Raw genomic sequence first — 17881 nt, forward strand, 5'->3', positions numbered from 1 at the left:
GTAATTGCTCTTTTTGGCTTTATTTGACTTTTTCATCCAAAGCACTGTTACACATGGTATTAGTTTGGCCCTTTGAAATGAAGCATACTGAAAATTTCAAATTAAAAGCCTTGACAATTTTACATCAGGTATTTGCTCTTTTGGGCATTATGTGAATTTTTTATCCAAAGCACTGATAAACATGGGATTAGTTTGGCGCTATGAAATGAAACTTAACAAACATTTCAAAATAAAAGCCTTTAATATTTTTACATCAACTACTTGTGTTTTGAGCATTATATAACTATTTTAACCCAATGACTATTACGCATGGGATTAGTTTGGCCCTTTCAAATGAAGTTTAACAAAACTTCCAAAATAAAAGCCTTGAGAAAATTTTAAATCATACTGAATGGTGCACGTCCACCTTACTTAACGTTCTTGTGATTCTCCACATGCTATTGATTACGTTGCAGCGTTCTTTAGCATCGATGCTAATTTGTAGCGTGACAACGCCGGGCCCAAACCGACGGGCACGCCTTGGCAGGCCCCGGCTAAATTTCTTCAGAAATTTTCTAGTTTTTTCTATATAATCTACATCACAGATGTACACACTCAGTAATAATACATACACATTCAGTGGCTGCGGTCAGGTACAGTACAACTTAAACTTTTAATTTTAAATACCTCTTTGTTGATTTTTCCTTTGTATTATTTGGCAGAGTTTGCTTGGAGACACTATTCTTTCCACTCACTAAGAAGCTAAGACTCTTGGGAAACTGAAAAATATTTACTTTAATGGTTACAATAGTTTTCTTGAAAAGATTTAGTTGTATTGCACCTTTGACTTATGAAATAAAGGAAAGGCATATCTTCAAAGTTGAGATATTTAGGGGATTCCCAATTTTCTTCACAAGCAGGATTTAATAACCTTTGGTGTGCTAAGCTTTTACTCTTTAGGGTCCTTGTCTTTTTAAGCCTGGAACTGGAGATGGGTCGCATATCTCATGATTCGTCATGATGGAATCAAATGAAAGTCTTATTTCCTACCTCAGGAAAGACCTTCTGCGGGCTTTTGTTTCTCATCTGAGTTATTATTATCTGTTTCTTGAGCTTTCCTGGCTACTTTTGGGCTAACGTTGGTCTTTCTAGACATCTGTGGGCTTTGCCCTTTTTTCTGCAACTGTGGGCTGTTGGAGCCTAGCTTTCGGTTGAGCAGGGGGCTTCTGGAGCCCTTTAGCTTGGCCGGTTGTTGCAGATCTGTTTTAAGCGCTCGAAGCCCAAGAAGTCCACAGTAGTAGTTGCATTGATGATACATCACGAACTGGTCAAATACTTCCGGGGAGCCACATTCAGTTAGTCCTTGATATCTGAAACACGGGAGGAAAATCTGGTTTTGCATTTTGATTTTGAAGCAAACAATCAGAAACATCTGCATAGTGAGAGGGAGATACAAACCCTTTCGACTTGGTGGCAACTTTAATATTTGTAATTTTTGTTTCAACGCCTACAAAAATAAAAGAATATCAATAAATCTCTTCGCATTAATCACAAATTACATAATTGATCACTTTTTCCTTAATAACTTATATGTGTGGCTTACCTTCCAGTTGAGTGACCAGCAAATTTCCATGTGTCCACTGATGGATCCAATGCTGGAAGGTGCAGCATTTCTGATCCAACTCTGAAATGTTTTGTGAAAACAGCTTGCCTTTGAGATCTATGGTACAATATTTCCCAAAGTCTCCTGTAAGATCAGTCTCCACTGTGGCATATGGCACAGAGTTTGCAGGGCGGTGAATTAGATACCGAGGGATAACTCTGTAAGAACCAAGATATGTTACTAGGGTTATCAAAAGTAGCGTATTATAGTTTTATACTTCAGTTGTACAAGCAGTACTTACTCTAATGAAAAGCCAAAGTTTTCATTTACTCTCGCTTCAGCTGCAAATATTTTACAGTATTCTCGGATCATGTCTTGGACTTTACACTCCTTTAAAAAAAAAGAAGTTGTTTACTATATTTTGCTTAGATTTGTCACATTGCAATTTGAATTGCACTCACTTGCTTTGCAATGTCCAAATTTCTCTCTGCAAGGGTGCTCTCCTGTTTGGTCCCGTAAGCAATGGGATTTCGAACTTTAATGATACAGGTGCTTCCGGACTCAAAGATGGGATCAAGGCCATAGATAACCTTCACCCTGCTGGCTTTGTGAGTGCAGCCCTCCCCAATGTGGACAGTCTCGGTAAAAATGCGACCAAAGTACTTTTCCCCCCAAGTGCCGCTGTCTGCCAGGCCTTTGGTGAACATCAGTGGGGTCATCTCGATCTCCTCTCCAACTGGAGAAAATATATAGAGGAATGCTTTATTGTCCCTGGCAAATCTATTCAGTGTTTCAACGTTTTGTCTCAATACAACAACAATGCATCAATATATTTTACTGGGATTTTATTTAATAAACCAAAGTGTTTGATAATTATTCAGTGACTGGAAAAGGATATATTGTTTTAAAAAATCTTTTACAAATCCAAATTTGAAAAGAGTTTAGGCTATTTCTAGTCACCCCCTTCTACTTGACTACACCTAAATGAAACCCAGTAGACAATAAAATTCTGTAGTTATATTTTTAGTAAACTGAGTCCCCCCTGTGTGTATTTTAATCTCAGTATAAACATCTGTGACCCTCTGTTAGAGCCACAGAAGTTTGTTGGAGGACATTAGTGAATCAACAGCCTCATGAAGACCAAGGAGGAACACAGGTGGGCTTAAAGCAGGGTTAGGTTAAAAAAAAACAATAATGTAGTTTTTTTCTAGATTTAAGAAGCAATGAAAAGTACCTTCCAAGTCCTCCTTGAGTAAGAATTCAAACAGAACTGCAAAAAAAATGGACAAAAAATATTTTTAAATTAAATTGAATTATATAATTTAATCAATTGATTGCTTTTCTTACTTTCTTCACTGAGCAAAAAGTCAGTTGTGTCGGTCCCATATTCATTACTGATTGAACACCCATATACTCCACAGTCTTGGCTTGATGCATGCACAACTGCCAGAGCTACTTGGCTTTCATCTCCTCCACTAAGAGAGAAAAACGAAATGAGAGCCTCGTTAGATTTACATTCAAATTCATCAAAAATCCACACGGTGTCACTCTAAGTAAGGAAGTCACGTTAATGTGGAAGCAGTCTGCTGACACAGCAACCAGTAGCACATATATAGACTTTATAATGCACCCATGAGATGGGAAAATATTGTGTCATATTACAGTTTATGTGTCTAGCCAGAGAATCGCCCCTCTGTGCCATGGCTGTGGGATTCACAGTCACATGAGCTGGTCAACTCTGCAGTGAAAATATGAGAATGACAGAGGACCATGGGGATGGGGGTCCAAATAATACTTATTTTCTAATGGTCTTGATTTTACAACTTGTCCAGCTTTTGGTTGTCAAAGATCACATCATGTAAATATAATTTAGTTTATGTCTTTAATTTATTTTTAGTATGTCTAAAAATGTTTGTGGTTTGATCTTTGGTGAAACATCTGTGGGTGGGGGGGGTTTACCTTCTCTTCATCTCTAGTATTTCTTCCTCATCCTTGAACCACTTAATGGTGGAGTCACTAAGCACATTGAAGAACTGACACCACAGCTTCAGGTGTCCAGAAGCATCTGGGAAGGGCTCTCCTCTGATCTTGCGGATAACTTGGGGAGCTGGTGAGAAACAAGTGTACTTAAAATCAATAAACACTGTAAAAGTATGTGAAGAACTTTTTGGGGATTTCCTTCCCAGGACATATTTTATTGAACGTTAAATTCTGAAAAACAAGTTGACCTAAAATTCTTTCTAGATAGCTATCCTATGATTTCTTAAATCATAGGACAAAATTATGAATGAAAATTATTGATTGTTTACCTTTCAAAGGATCTGTCTTCTTTCCAGCTGGTTTTTCCTCTACCTTAGTGCTGGTTGGTTCTATGGTGGGAGTCTCTTCCACAACCTTTGGCACTTCCAATGTAGCCTTTCTGCGACTCATCAGTGGAGAGCGCCTCTCCATTGGTGGGGTCTTCTGTCCCGTGGAGGCTTGTAGCAACGCAGCTCTGCGATGCCTGGCTTGGTGACATATAGGGACTTTCCTTCTTGCCCTCTAGCACACTAAACACTGCTCCCTCCAATTCTTCTTCTCTTTTTGGGATAAAGATTTTGCGTCGTGCTCCAGAGGCCAACTCCTCAGGGGTGGCAGAACGTATAAGTGTCAGGCTGTCCCGGCGCTTAAGCCGGGGGCTGCTCTCACAGGAGAGAGATGATGTTGGCGTCGACCCCCCGCTGAAATCTTCATCTGCCTTGTCGCTTTGTCGATCTTCCACAGAGATTGCAGGGACGTTGGCTGTAGTCTCGTTGTCCAACTCTGGAGCTGCTTTGGACATAAATTTGCGTAGACTGGATGGACTTAAAGATGGGTATGTTGGGGGCTTGGAGCTTAGTCTTTCAACAGATGGTCTGTTTTTTAGAAAATCCTCAACAGAACTCTCTCTTTTGGCGTCTTTTGGGGACTTTTGCTTCAGTGCTTCAGGAACAATATTGTCATCTGTTGGTTTACTAAAAGTTGGCATACTGCCACCAACTTTTGACATTGGAGTTTCACCAACCATACTTGGTGTGTTCTCTTTTAGGCTCTTATCAGAGATTTCCTTTAAGTATTTTTTTCTTTTAGGTATTTCTGGCTTCTCACTCAGGTTTTCAGTTACACCTTGCTTTGTTCCCCTTGGCGTGTCAGCTGAAGTTTCGGTTTCTGTCGTCTTGGTGGGAGCAGGCAGTTTAAGCTCAGCTTCGCTTTCATGACAAGAGACTGATATTGGTGGAACCACAAACAGAGTCTCTGTTTGAGTTTCGAAAGCCTCATTTTCTGTCCCACCTCCACTGCTGATACCCAATGTATTACTCTCCAGATCATCACTGCAGGAAACATTTATAACAGGAATTGAAGCACATTCCATGAGAGGGAGCTGTGCACTGCTTTGGTGTTCGTACATTTCTTGAGCAACTTCCTTTAACTTTTCTGTAGGTGAGAGGTCATCAGTATGCTGCATTCCTCTCTGCGTGGGGACTGTGCCTGGGAAATCAGCCTCTCTCTGTTCTTGGATTCCTGTCTTTGACTCATGAGTTTCATCATGTTTTTGCAAATCATTTAAGCCTGGCTTGTTTTGAACCAAAATACTTAGAGGCAGAGTGCACTCTTTCAGATCAGGTTCCATTGTATTGATGGTTGGAATTATAAATTCTTCGCTCATGTTCATCTCTGGCATAGGAAGTTTAATATCTGGGATGTCTTCAGTGGTAGATATTTGGACTGATGGGATATTTACCGTGCTACAATCATGCTCTGCACTCCAAGCTAAGTCATTGCTTTTTGAATAAGAAGTTTTACTGCGTTCCTCTAGAACACAAGTGCTGTTTGCATTGTCTTCTGTTACTACAAGTGTCTTTGGTTTGCTCAACTCTTCATCATCCAGTATTGTGTCTTTTATTGACTCTAGCTGTGAACTTTCACTCCTCACTTCTCTATTATCATCAACTTGTAGAGACAATTGCTCTTGTGTTTTTAGGCTGTTGCACCAATTCATTTTCACATCATCCCGTGAGGCAGAACTGTATTTCTCTTTTACCTCACACATCTCCTTGAAATTTAAACTGGGTATGGTTTTACATTGGTGGTCTTCTGCGATTTCCTCAACCACAGTGGCTTGCTCACGTTGACTTTTTAGGTCACCCATTTCTAAACATTGTGGGACTTCAGAGGGCGGATATGCAACATTAGCTTCCTGAATTAGCGAAGCACGTTTGGCCTCTTCTTTTAGATGATCTTTCTCTGCACTGTAAGCTACCGTGGCAGGAAGAGCAGACAGCACCCTATTCAGTGTTTCAGATTCACACTGCTTGATTATGTCTTCTGGAAAACAGGATGATATATTTGTAATCTCAGGTTTGTTTATATCGAAGTAGGGTTGTTTGTTTGATTTCACTTCAGCTTTCTCTTCCTTAGATAGCCTGTGGGAAGAGTGATACTCTTGAATGTCAGGCGTTTCTTTGTCCACATTAAGAACACTGACCTCCTCCTTTTCTAAAGTTTCCATAAGTGCTACTCCAGGGTTATGGTTTTCTGTTAATGAGATAACACTTTGAGGTAATGTGCAGTAATCTTCTACCTTAAGAAGGGGGGGTAGAAGGGAGTGTTCTTTATCTTTTTGAGATAAAGAGTCATCTCTTCCAGAATCTGGATTAGGCTTTTGAAGAACAAGCGGGCGACCTGTCCCCTGATGTTGTGGTAGCTCTTCTTCTATGGTTGAAACTATTTCTGAGTTTTTCTTTCCTTCCTGTTAGAACATGAAATAAAAAGTAATAGTATTAATTCTACATCCCCTCCAATAGTCTTTCACATAGCCTAAAAATAGTTTTGAAACAGAATTTGCTTGCTGCACTACATACAAACTCCTACTATATTACATGCATGCAAGACCTGTTTTTTCTCAGTCTCTTCAAAATGTCCTAACTGCCTATAGGGCTAATAATAAATATGTATTTTTTTTCTTTTTTAAAATATATTAGTGTAAATATATTAGAGGTTCTTAGGATATTACCCATATTATTTTGCTAGTTTAGACAAAACCAGCTAGTGTGTGGCAGCCAACAGGTAGCAGATAAAAAAAAGGTCAGGTCAAATCAAAAGCAGGACAAGAAAAACATCATCAGCAATGCTTGTTTTTAAGAACAGTAAAATGGAAAGATCTGCAGTTTTTGCAGTATGGATGAAAGATCTCTCAGAGACAACAAGGATAGAAAAGTTGTTCTGATGTTAAAGTAAAAAAAAAAAAGACTTTTCTCCTCTAAATAAACAGTGTATAAGGCAGTACATTCAAGCTTTACATTTATGAATTCTCTGAGGTTTCTCCAAAATCCAAACAACTTGCTTTAATGTATGCAGAGAGATATGTTAAGGTCTCAATGATTACATGTATGAAAAATCAATGCAAAAAAAAAGTCATAAGTCAGCTTTATGTTTCTAGTAAATACATAATCACTGCCTGTCTTAGGGAATCAGGGTATTTCAAAAAACAAACCCTGGTCTGCTTAAAATGAAACAATCACTGTTGATGTTAAAGCACCTCCAGAATAGAGAATAATGTCTTTGAAAAATAATAAAATCCATAGAAAAAAAACTGTGTTTAGTGTTGCATAGCTGTCACAGTACTCTGGGTCTTCCCCTGACTGGCTTGTGATGTCTCCCTCACCTAAGAACCTTAGAATCTTAGTGAGCAGCTCAGTTTGAACTCATCCCAAAAAGGTTTATCCCACTGGGACAAAGACCTCTGATAAACACTTTATATTGCGTTGTGATCATTGTTTTTCTTCACATAGTATGCTGCTACATTTGCTTATGTTTGCATACAGCTCCAGCAAGTAGTCAAGCTTCTTCTTCACTACTTGGATTTGTGCTCAGCATTATTTTGTACTATTTTTAAGCAATATTACATACGTGATTCAAATTGAGGAACCTGGCCATCTAAGAAATTGGAACAGAACATTCAGCCTGCTGGTATCAGGATTACCTACAATAAAAAAAGTGCTTCTGATGAAAATGTTGACTTCCAGAGAAAGACATAGGTGTTAACCACAGATGCAGCCCTACAAGCTTGTTCAGTAAGAGACAGAACACGTAGTCCTGCAAAAGTTAAGTACTCTTCAGTTTTATGTTAGTGGTGAAAAAGCTGACAGAGCAAAGCTGGTTCCTAATCTTGGTTCATTTTCCTTTTCACTCTCAGAATAAAATAGGGATAAAACTTAAAATTAGACCAGAAAATGCTTTTCTTCAGGCTCCTGAGAGACCAATAAGATATTTACAAATGTCAAATCTTTAGTGAGTTTAGATAACATTTTTATTTGTTCAATTCCTTGTCACAAAACATCAACTACTGTAATTTGTAGTTGCATGTCATTAAATTAGTAATTAGGGTAGCAGTGTCTTGTTTTTATATTTGCTATTGTGGTTTTCTTAATATAATATAATCTTCGTAAGATTTAAGACTTAATTATTGTCTTCATTAATTACTAGTTCCTAATTATTTTTAATGGTTGTTGCTTAATTTAATGTTCTTAATCCCATATATTTCATGATTCTTTATTTTTAAATAGGATTATGATAGCTTCATAGAAAGTTAATCAAGTTATTCTTCATATTAAGAAGGGATAACTTCTTAATATGAAGTTATTATGACAATGAGACTGGATTTTTGAAGAAATATGAACATATTTTGAAACAGCTTACTTATGCTCTATAGATGCATAGGTGGTAAACAGGACACCTTCTTTAAAACATTTCTGAGCCAAGTTGTGGGATCATAATATTTTTAAGAAGCTCATTAAAAAGAACTTACAGCATTGACCTTTGACAGTGTGACACATTTAGACCCAGACAAGTATTTCTGTTGTAAATCAACAGAAGCATTGACACTGACAGTTCCTGGCAGACTTCGTATTACAATGCCATCATATACAGCCAAGCAGAAAACTCTTTGGTCATTTAATAAAGCTAATCAGTTATTAAACAATGATGAGAACAAAAAAGTTACTTTCAAGTCAATAAAGTATTCAGTTTTATGAGCTGTCAGTTTATTTTAGGACACTGACCTCATGTCACATGTAAGGTAGCTGAAACCAAACGTGTGTACATACAGGAAAGGTCCAATAGCATGTCTAGAAGTCTGGATTCAGAAGTTTTTGTTTACTCCAACTACTTTTAATCATTAATCAAAGGTCCACAGCTCTAACTACAAAAAATTCAAACAAAACAAAACACAAACACCACCCCCAAAAGAACTGCAGCAGAGTTTAGAAGTCCTTGCGTGCTCAATTAAGTCAGACACAGGAATTCCCCACATTGTAGGCAAAGGTGTGCTGTTTACACAAAGTACTGTGCAGTGAAAGAATGACAAATCTATGTAAAAACAAAAAACAAAAAATCTGCTGACAGATATTTGTTTTGCTGTCACTAGGTTGTGTAACATAACCTATGATAGACAAACATTAAATGACTTACTGGTGAAACACATGTAACACTTTAAACATCAACATACATAATCGTCTTTTAATGCTTTCAGGTGTTCCTGCTTGTGGTGTTCACATGTTTCAGTTTTATACAGAAGGCATCCAGCAGCCACGTGTTTCCTCGTGACAACATGCTTGGCTCACAGTGACTATGAGGAAAACAAGAAGTGACTGCTTTCTGTGGAAAGGGAACTGGTGTCACATTCAGTACAAATTAAGTGCTTTGACACTGCTGTATAAATAACTGCAACAGCCATTTGAGAAAAAAACCACTTAACTCTCTCCGATGACACAATCATAGAAGTCGTATGCTAAAAACTTTATAGATGTGGACAAATAAACATATTTACTTCAGTTCCCTTTTTCACAGGACACAGATAACCTAAGTAGCCTGAGTGAGACAAAAAGTAAATTCATAATGATGATTAAATTATTATTTTTTTTACCCCTCCAGGGGGTCTTTTGTGGGCTCTAGTGTCCCTTATATGAAAGTAGGCTGACAGGAAAGGGGGAAGGAGAGGGAAGAAGACATGCGGCAAATATCGTCTGGTCCGGGAGTCAAATCCGCTGACAGCCGTGTTGAGGACTCAAGGCCTCCAAACATGGGTCGCTCTATCCCCTACGCCACCATTGCACGCCCAATGATGATTGAATTTATGAAGAAAATGCCATTTATGAAAAAATAACTGCCACTTAAACCTAGTCACTGTTTATGCCATCCATTGCAGCAACAACTGCTAGTTATTTATATTGATACATAGGAAAAACAACCATGCCTGCATGCTTATACCTAAATGCATATGTTTTGGACTATGATAGGAAACCAGAATACCCAGAGAGAACCTTTGAGTGCACAGGAACAATATGCAAAATCTATGCACATGTTCACATGTTTCAGTTTTATACAGAAGGCATCCAGCAGCCAAGTGTTTCCTCGTGACAACATGCTTGGCTCACAGTGACTATGAGGAAAACAAGAAGTGACTGCTTTCTGTGGAATGGGAACTGGTGTCACATTCAGTACAAATTAAGTGCTTTGACACTGCTGTATAAATAACTGCAACAGCCATTTGAGAAAAAAACCCACTTAACTCTCTCCGATGACACAATCATAGAAGTCGTATGCTACAAACTTTACAGATGTGCGAATAAACATATTTACTTCAGTTCCCTTTTTCACAGGACACAGATAACCTAAGGAGCCTGAGTGAGACAAAAAGTAAATTCATAATGATGATTAAATTATTATTTTTTTTACCCCTCCAGGGGGGTCTTTTGTGGGCTCTAGTGTGCCCTTATATGAAAGTAGGCTGACAGGAAAGGGGGAAGGAGAGGGATGAAGACATGTGGCAAATATTGTCTGGTCCGGGAGTCAAATCCGCGACAGCCGTGTCGAGGACTCAAGGCCTCCAAACATGGGTCGCGCTATCCCCTACGCCACCATGGCACGCCCAATGATGATTGAATTTATGAAGAAAATGCCATTTATGAAAAAATAACTGCCACTTAAACCTAGTCACTGTTTATGCCATCCATTGCAGCCACAACTGCTAGTTATTTATATTGATACATAGGAAAAACAACCATGCCTGCATGCTTATACCTAAATGGATATTTTTTAGGACTATGATAGGAAACCAGAATACCCAGAGAGAATCTTTGAGTGCACAGGAACAATATGCAAAATCTATGCAGAGATCCTGGTCTAGTTTATGCAAGATGTAACTCAACAGACATCTTCCAAAAAGTTCCATATTTTGGGTCACCAGATTTCCACAAAAAATTCTTAAAAGATCATCATGATATTTTTTTTCTTTTAGGAATGTGAGGCAAGCCTTTGTGGCCTTTTTGGTCAGCAATGGTTTTGGTCTTGCAACTCTTCCATGGATATTATGGTTTCCTGGAGTCCCAAAGGCTTGTAACCATCTTTTTTTGAATTTCTTTTGATTGGGGCTTTTTGAGATCTTTTAGCCTCCTTTCTTAGATTAGTAAGTTCTCTTTAAGTGATTTCTAGATTCTACAGCTCTGGGTGTGGCTAGATAAACTGAGCCAAGATATGTTCATTCATGATACAACAAGAGGGCAATTTTTTTTTCACATAAAGCCAGACTGGTTTGCAATGCCTTTTTTCAATTAATAAAAGATTCTGCATGAAGGCACATACATTTTCACAACACTTTTAGACAGTCAGATATGGAGTATAGTCCAAGGTTTAAGCTCAGCAAGAACATGCGTGATTGTGTTTCAAGCGTAGCAAACTTTAAATATAGCAATGTTTCGTCAGAAGTGAAACAATTCTCAAATGAGCAGAGTAAGATGACTAAAGAACTGCCGGCCACCACCCTCTTGGCTGCATGAGGAAAAGGTTTATTTTAGGACACCCAAAGAGGGAGGTGGTTGGGGGTCAGCGAGGAATCTGACCACAGTGACATGGCCCTCCTTTCATGCTGGAACCTGCCCCTAGACTCTCTACGACTCCTTGCCGAACCTGCCCAACCATCTGCCAAGCAAAGTAATGCAAGAGCCATTTCAGATGTTCATGTTTCATCATAATCTCTGACGCACCAGTGTTCCAATCAGAAAGGCCGACATCGAAGATATTTCACCTGCTGTCTCGCACTGTGCAGTTTTGATGTCCAATATTCCCCACCCCCACATACATCAACAGCAAGTTTGTGATAACTTCCCTATTCCACTCTCCACACACGCACCCCTACACACACTAACTCTCGACTCTGCTCACTCATAGATGACTCACTTTATCTGTAGTATATCAGTGACATTACACTGTATGCCATGAAGTAATTGCACTGTCTAACTTTTTCACATGTGAGAGGAAAATAGCAAACGATCATAAATGTCTATGTGCATGCTATGTTATGGTTACCTGACGTTAAGAAATTAACATGGTGTAGCTCAACTTTGTTTGATAAAACCATTTCTTAATCTGGAAATGACAGATAGCGGCCTAGAGAGACTGCCTACTTACCTCAGCTTGAACTTGAAACCCAGACAATGACTTTTTCTCCACTGGACTGCTCCTCTCTGCCTCTGTAGATTCCTCCATGGCCTCCACAGTCTCATTAGCCTCTTCTATTCTCTTTCCTGCAGATTCATTCACGATCTCAGGAATCAGTTTATGATCTTGTAGTAGACCTGTGTCTTCACAGTTAAATTGAATAGGTTCTGCTGGTGCTGCTTGTTGTTTCACAATTTCTGAGGGTTCTGATGCCTTATCTGTCTCCATTGGTACAACATCATTTTCCAGGACCTCAGAACTATGCCCTGCTTGCAGCTGAAATGATGGAGGCATACCTGGTTCAGGGAGAACTGTTGAGTGGTCAAAATGTTCATCTTCATTGTCCGTGTGTGAGATATTGTAAGAGTCCTTCTTGCTCTTACCAAAAAAGAAGTCCTTAACAGAGTGCAGCATTGAGGATATGGAGGTATGAATGTTATGCTGGTCATGATCCTTTTGACCCTTGCTGCAATGTTTGACTTCTGAACTACTGGGCTTCTGGAGTCTGCTGTGAGTTGTGTGTGTGCTGCCTCTGGTTGGTTTTCCTTTTTCTTTTCTTTGTCTATCGCTATTTCCTCTTGTCTCCTTTTCTCACTTATGCATTCTTGCTCATTCTGCTCTTCCAACTTCTCCTCAGTATCATTTTCCTTATTATCTCTTAAAGTAACTATGCTCATCTCTTTCTCCTCCAGACTTTCCTCACCAGACTGGGTCTGAATAGTCTCTGCCAAAAACTGTGCCAAACTGATTCCGCCATCATATGAATTTTCACCTCCGTTCCCCATCATATGGCTTTTACTAATGTTGGTGTTGACCCCAATATCTACACCATTTGACATCTTTATTCTCTTTTTAGCCAATGTTTCTGCTGACTCTTCTTTCTCCAAAGAACTGTTTACAGAGGCGATGTCTCCTGCATCTTTGCCCTCTGCAATAAGTGCCTTTGATTGAGCTACATCCCCAGGCTGCTCTGCTGTGGCAGAGTTGTTCACCACTGGCTTCTCCTCCAGTGGTGGCACAGAGCGTTTCCTGTATGGATGCTCTGGGCTACTTTGCTGCTCTTCTTTCTTAATATTTTCTTTATTGTCCTTCTTGCCCTTCTCCTCGATGTCCCTTTTCTTCTTCTCTGCTTTCTGCTTGAGTTTAGCAAAGAATCGCTGGTGGATCTTGTACTCATTCATGGTACCGACCTCCAAAACTCCAGAGCAGGAGACGATACCTTTGCTATTGCTGGCTGAGACCTGGTAGATCGCTGCATCATCCAATGTACAGCTGAAAAAAGAAAATCCTGTTCTTATATTCTGACTTTGTCATTGCATCACTCTGAATGCAGGAATTACAACATTAATGTCACATTAGTGTTGGACTTTATCCAGTGCATTCAACCCATTCTTTTTTGGTGAAATGATGAGACAATAAACAGCTTTAATACATTTTAAAAAGAGAATTTAGGTCTCCTATTGTTAATTTTTTTGAGTCTAACATTTCAAAGACATACAACTCCAGTAATATTTGGATAAATATCTGTCAGTGGGTTGTGGAGAAACCTAGCTCTTTCTAGAATCATCAACAAACTTCTGGTATGTTTCATGATTGATAAGTGGCCACTGTTCTAATTAGAAACATTAGAACACATTTAAATTATTTGGTTTTCTGTTATTGGCAGTATAATCCAAATATTTGTAATTTTGTTGAGGCAGTTCCAGACTCTTGGTGTTAGTCTACTATATTCATTACAAAGCCTCTTCTGAGCTTGTCCTGTTGGAACACCCACTTGTGTATAAGTCTCAACTCTTAAGCCAAAGGTTTGATGATGAAGATGATGAACTGTATCATGCTCCTGTCTCACTGGCAGCCCAAACAGATCCCCTGCAAGATGCCACCACGAATCTTCACAGCTGAGGCACTGTCCTTAGATTTGAAAGCTTCAAATCTAAGGACAGGAGTCAAGAGGGGCACCTTGACTCCTACAAATAATTCTTGTGACAGGGATCAAAGAGCTCAATCTTTGTCTCATCTGTCTGTAAGAGTTTTCCCCAAAGGTCTTGTTAATGCAGGCAGCAACTAATTTCAGGGAATCACTTTTGTAGCTTCTTTATTGGTCATCATGTTAAAACGATGACCAAAGAACAGCCAATTTAAATTAATATATATATATATATATATACTGTATATATACCTGTGTGGATTATATAACACATATAAATTCATATATAACATTTTAATTTCATTCAAGCTGCCAGTTGTCTGATCATTCCACCCAGGAAAAAGAATGATTGAAACACATTATTAAAAGCCCAGAATTAAATGTGATTCATGGCAGTGATGGGTGTATGTAAACATCAGACTCACTGGCACGCTATATGATTTGGACAAATTCCTTAGACATACTTGTAAATATGAAGAGTGTGAGTTTTCCCATTTCGGTGGATTTCATATTTAGGGAGTCCACAGTAGCGATCCATTTCCATGTCATCCTTATACCATTTCAGTTCTGGGGCTGGGTAACCTATATTGAAAAAAAAAAAAAAATTAAAGTCTTCACACCACAAAGTGCTGCATTACAAATGTGAAATTGTTTATGTAGCATATTCTCTTGAAAAGCTGCGTGGTAACATAATAAACTCAACATGGATCTACTTTATTATTGCCTCTATGAATAATAGAGTCAGCATGTTTCATGTCTGTTGCATCATGTTGCTGATGTGCCAAACACTTAACAGCTGCTGCAGCCAGATGGTCCCACCCAAACAATCTGCCTGCAGTTAAAAACACCCAGAACAAACCAGTCTAATGTGCTCTTAAATTCAGGAAATATCTAATATAATGTCCAAGGAGTTAAATCCTGCCCTTTGTTTCCATATTAGTCACATCCTGTGTCTTTGTGTGTATTGATCTCTTCAACCTGAGAAGTTTCAGTTTCTCAAAAACCAACAAGAATTTCTTGTTGGTTTTTGACAAGACAAGACGAGGAAGCGGCTCTACCTGATACAACGCAGGTGAATTTCACATTACAGTTTTCTGACACAGCTTTGGATTTCAGCGTGGTCTCAAAAGATGGCTGTATGTCCTCAGTCAGCTGAGCCATAACACTGCACAGCGTGCTCCTAGAAGGAAACACGGCCACATTAGAGTCAGTGTCCTCTCCACCTCGGTGCAGTACATTCATGGGGTGCTCTTAAGCAACATGTTAATCAAAATGTCTAGTAGAGGCGAGGTTGTAAAAAAGAAAAAGGTGACACAGAAACATGTGAGAGATCAAGCAAAACAAAGGTGTCAACTGAACTGAACACTGGGCAGTTAAAACGCGTTGGCTTCATTCTGGGGATAAACCAGTTTTTGTGGTTAACATGTTAGTTGGGATCTCGGGAGGAATGTTTTAAAATAGGGAATTACCTCGCTGGTCTGTAGTGAGAATACCTTGAATAGCTATTCAGAAGGAGGCAAATGAAGGAGCGTCAGTGAATAATTAAAATCTGGATCATCTTAACTCACCTGGCCTGTTGTAACTACGCTCCTCTTAAGCTACAAGAACCACTTTAACTCTAAGATAGTTTGCAATTTAAAACGGAAACTTTTTCTGGATCAGCCACTTTAGGTACTCAGTATGATAACATTCTTGTGCTGAACATTGTTTATTTACATTTCCACCTACATTTTTTTCTGCAGGTCTTAGTGATTGTTTAACTTGACCCGTCTGACTCAGAGACTACCATGATAGCAGCAACTGCAAACAAAGACTTGGATCATAAAAGAAGTTCCCCTACCTGTTTTCAGGCCTAACATTGGACAGATAAGTATTGCGGCTCTCAGATCGGCCGTTGGAAGAGCTGCCTTCCTCTTCACTGAAGCTGCTGGTTCTCCCATTGCCAGAAAATGAGCGAGTCATTGGCCTTCTGGAAGTCATTGTCTACTAAGGCAATAAACAAAAAAAATATATAGAAAAAAATCCCAGATATATAAACCTGTGGTTAAAAAATATACAATGAAGGAGGGGAAAAAGGGGGGCTCAAAATGAACTGAGCTGTCCATGTAAAAGTTCCCTGGGAAATAAAAATATCCTCTTCAGCTGAAGGACCTGTGGGAGAAAATAAAGTAAGTTTATAATACTAACAGAACCTTTTACTCAGAGACAAAGTTTAGACTAAATGTCCTTTGACCAAGCAAAGCTCTTAGATTGAAGTGAGTTATAAATAGTATGCACTATCAAGTTGAACTGTTCGTGGCTAAGGCACAAACATAAAATCAGCTATTGACTTCTATGTCACAAAAGCAGAGCCAAAGCATTTGTCTCTATGAAAACGGTTACACTATCCAGCTTACCATTGAGTGGTTGTCGGTTTTGCTTTGGGGCTAGAGTGTGTGAGGAAAATCTGTAACCGCCTATCATAGACATGCATGTGTTGCCAGTGGGGGCCCTATTAATAGCACGCCCACAAATAGGTGCAGGAGAACATCAGATTTTCCAGAACGAGGCTTTGGCCTAAACAAAGAAATGAAAACCAAAAGTTATAACCATATACACTTTGTCATAGAGATCACTTTTAATTGAAAGTCATCAAGAAAAAAAGTCATTGCTTTGTTTGAATCCAACTCTGCTGGCTTGAAGCAATGGATTAAATATACACTTGATCATGTCAGTGCAATAAGGTTCAAAATGCAGCTGCTGCGAGTTAAAAGCTTACATCCAAAGTCTTTCTCGGGAATCACTGAAGGACAACACCTGCCATACAAGCTCGCATCAAGAGAGATTACCAGAGAAGGACTTAAAAATAATAAATCAGTCAATAACTGAATTGCTCAATAAATATATACATATGACCCTGAGAGGAGGTGTTTTTGGACACATATTTCCCATAGAGCTATTTCTAGTCCATGGCACTGTGAAGTGTTTGAATTGGTTAAATTCAGTGTAGACAAAAAAAATATAACTATTTGAAATTATTTCTCAGTTTTATGTTTTAATTTTTTTTTTTTTACTTTGGTGTGTGGACATTTTGAATTATTCATTTTGCTGCATGTCTACAGCTTGAAAAATATGATTGTTTCAAAATGTGTGATATCACATTTTGACCCTGAAACAATCATATTAGATATATTTTAGTAAACATCATAAATATCACTAACATTTATGATGTTTACTAAAATATATCTAATTTAGACAAATTTCTCCTCACAATGTATTGGGGGGGCGGCAGGGGGGAATGGAGGGTGGGGGCGGGGGCGGAATCTAACTGGTTAAACAACATCAAGTACTAACATGAAGATCTTTTGAAAAATATATTTTCTCCAAGACACAGAGAGAAAAATTACAGATTGGTAAGTATGTATGTAGTTGGGATGCCTACCTTATGCATCCAAACTGATACTCATGTTTTCGAGGTTTAGAAATCTTTGTTGTGCTTTATTTTTTTACTTTCACTGTATTACGATGTAGATGAAAGTTGTGTAATAGCTTTAAAAAAATGTGAACATTTTAAGCCTGTCTTCCATCACTTCATTTGTAAGGATGCTGGAGTGATTTGATGTGGAACTTGCTGCTAAACCAAAAATTATCTCTGTTCCATTAAGTTTGACGAACTTTGGCGGAGTGTCTTTAACTATCTCTGTTAACTGTGACCTCAGTCTGCGGTTTGCGCTGCATGGAAAAGGAGACGACTCGCTCATTTACCGTAAAGTCTCAAAATGAAGCTCGCTTTGGATTTCCTTTGCATGCTTAATTTTGATGTAGGAAAGCTTGGAGTTCATATCATGTATTTTTTTCAGTATGAAGCTGAATTTTAT

The 17881-nt window shown here is 38.7% G+C and overlaps 1 protein-coding gene across 1 annotated transcript; it reads right to left on the reverse strand.

Annotated features, from left to right (window-relative positions):
- Positions 1-565: 565 nt before the first annotated feature.
- On the reverse strand, positions 566-16526 carry alpk3a (alpha-kinase 3a). The gene is given in 16 exon segments (XM_032548135.1): positions 566-1349; positions 1438-1486; positions 1583-1800; positions 1884-1972; positions 2044-2318; positions 2817-2852; positions 2930-3057; positions 3542-3689; positions 3892-4024; positions 4026-6350; positions 12068-12291; positions 12294-13369; positions 14489-14606; positions 15083-15204; positions 15494-15526; positions 15865-16526. Coding segments are annotated over 16 exon segments (5433 nt in total). The 5' UTR covers positions 16005-16526; the 3' UTR covers positions 566-1030.
- Positions 16527-17881: the final 1355 nt, after the last annotated feature.

The sequence above is a fragment of the Xiphophorus hellerii genome, chromosome 2 (assembly GCF_003331165.1).
Source record: "Xiphophorus hellerii strain 12219 chromosome 2, Xiphophorus_hellerii-4.1, whole genome shotgun sequence".
NCBI lineage: Eukaryota > Metazoa > Chordata > Actinopteri > Cyprinodontiformes > Poeciliidae > Xiphophorus > Xiphophorus hellerii.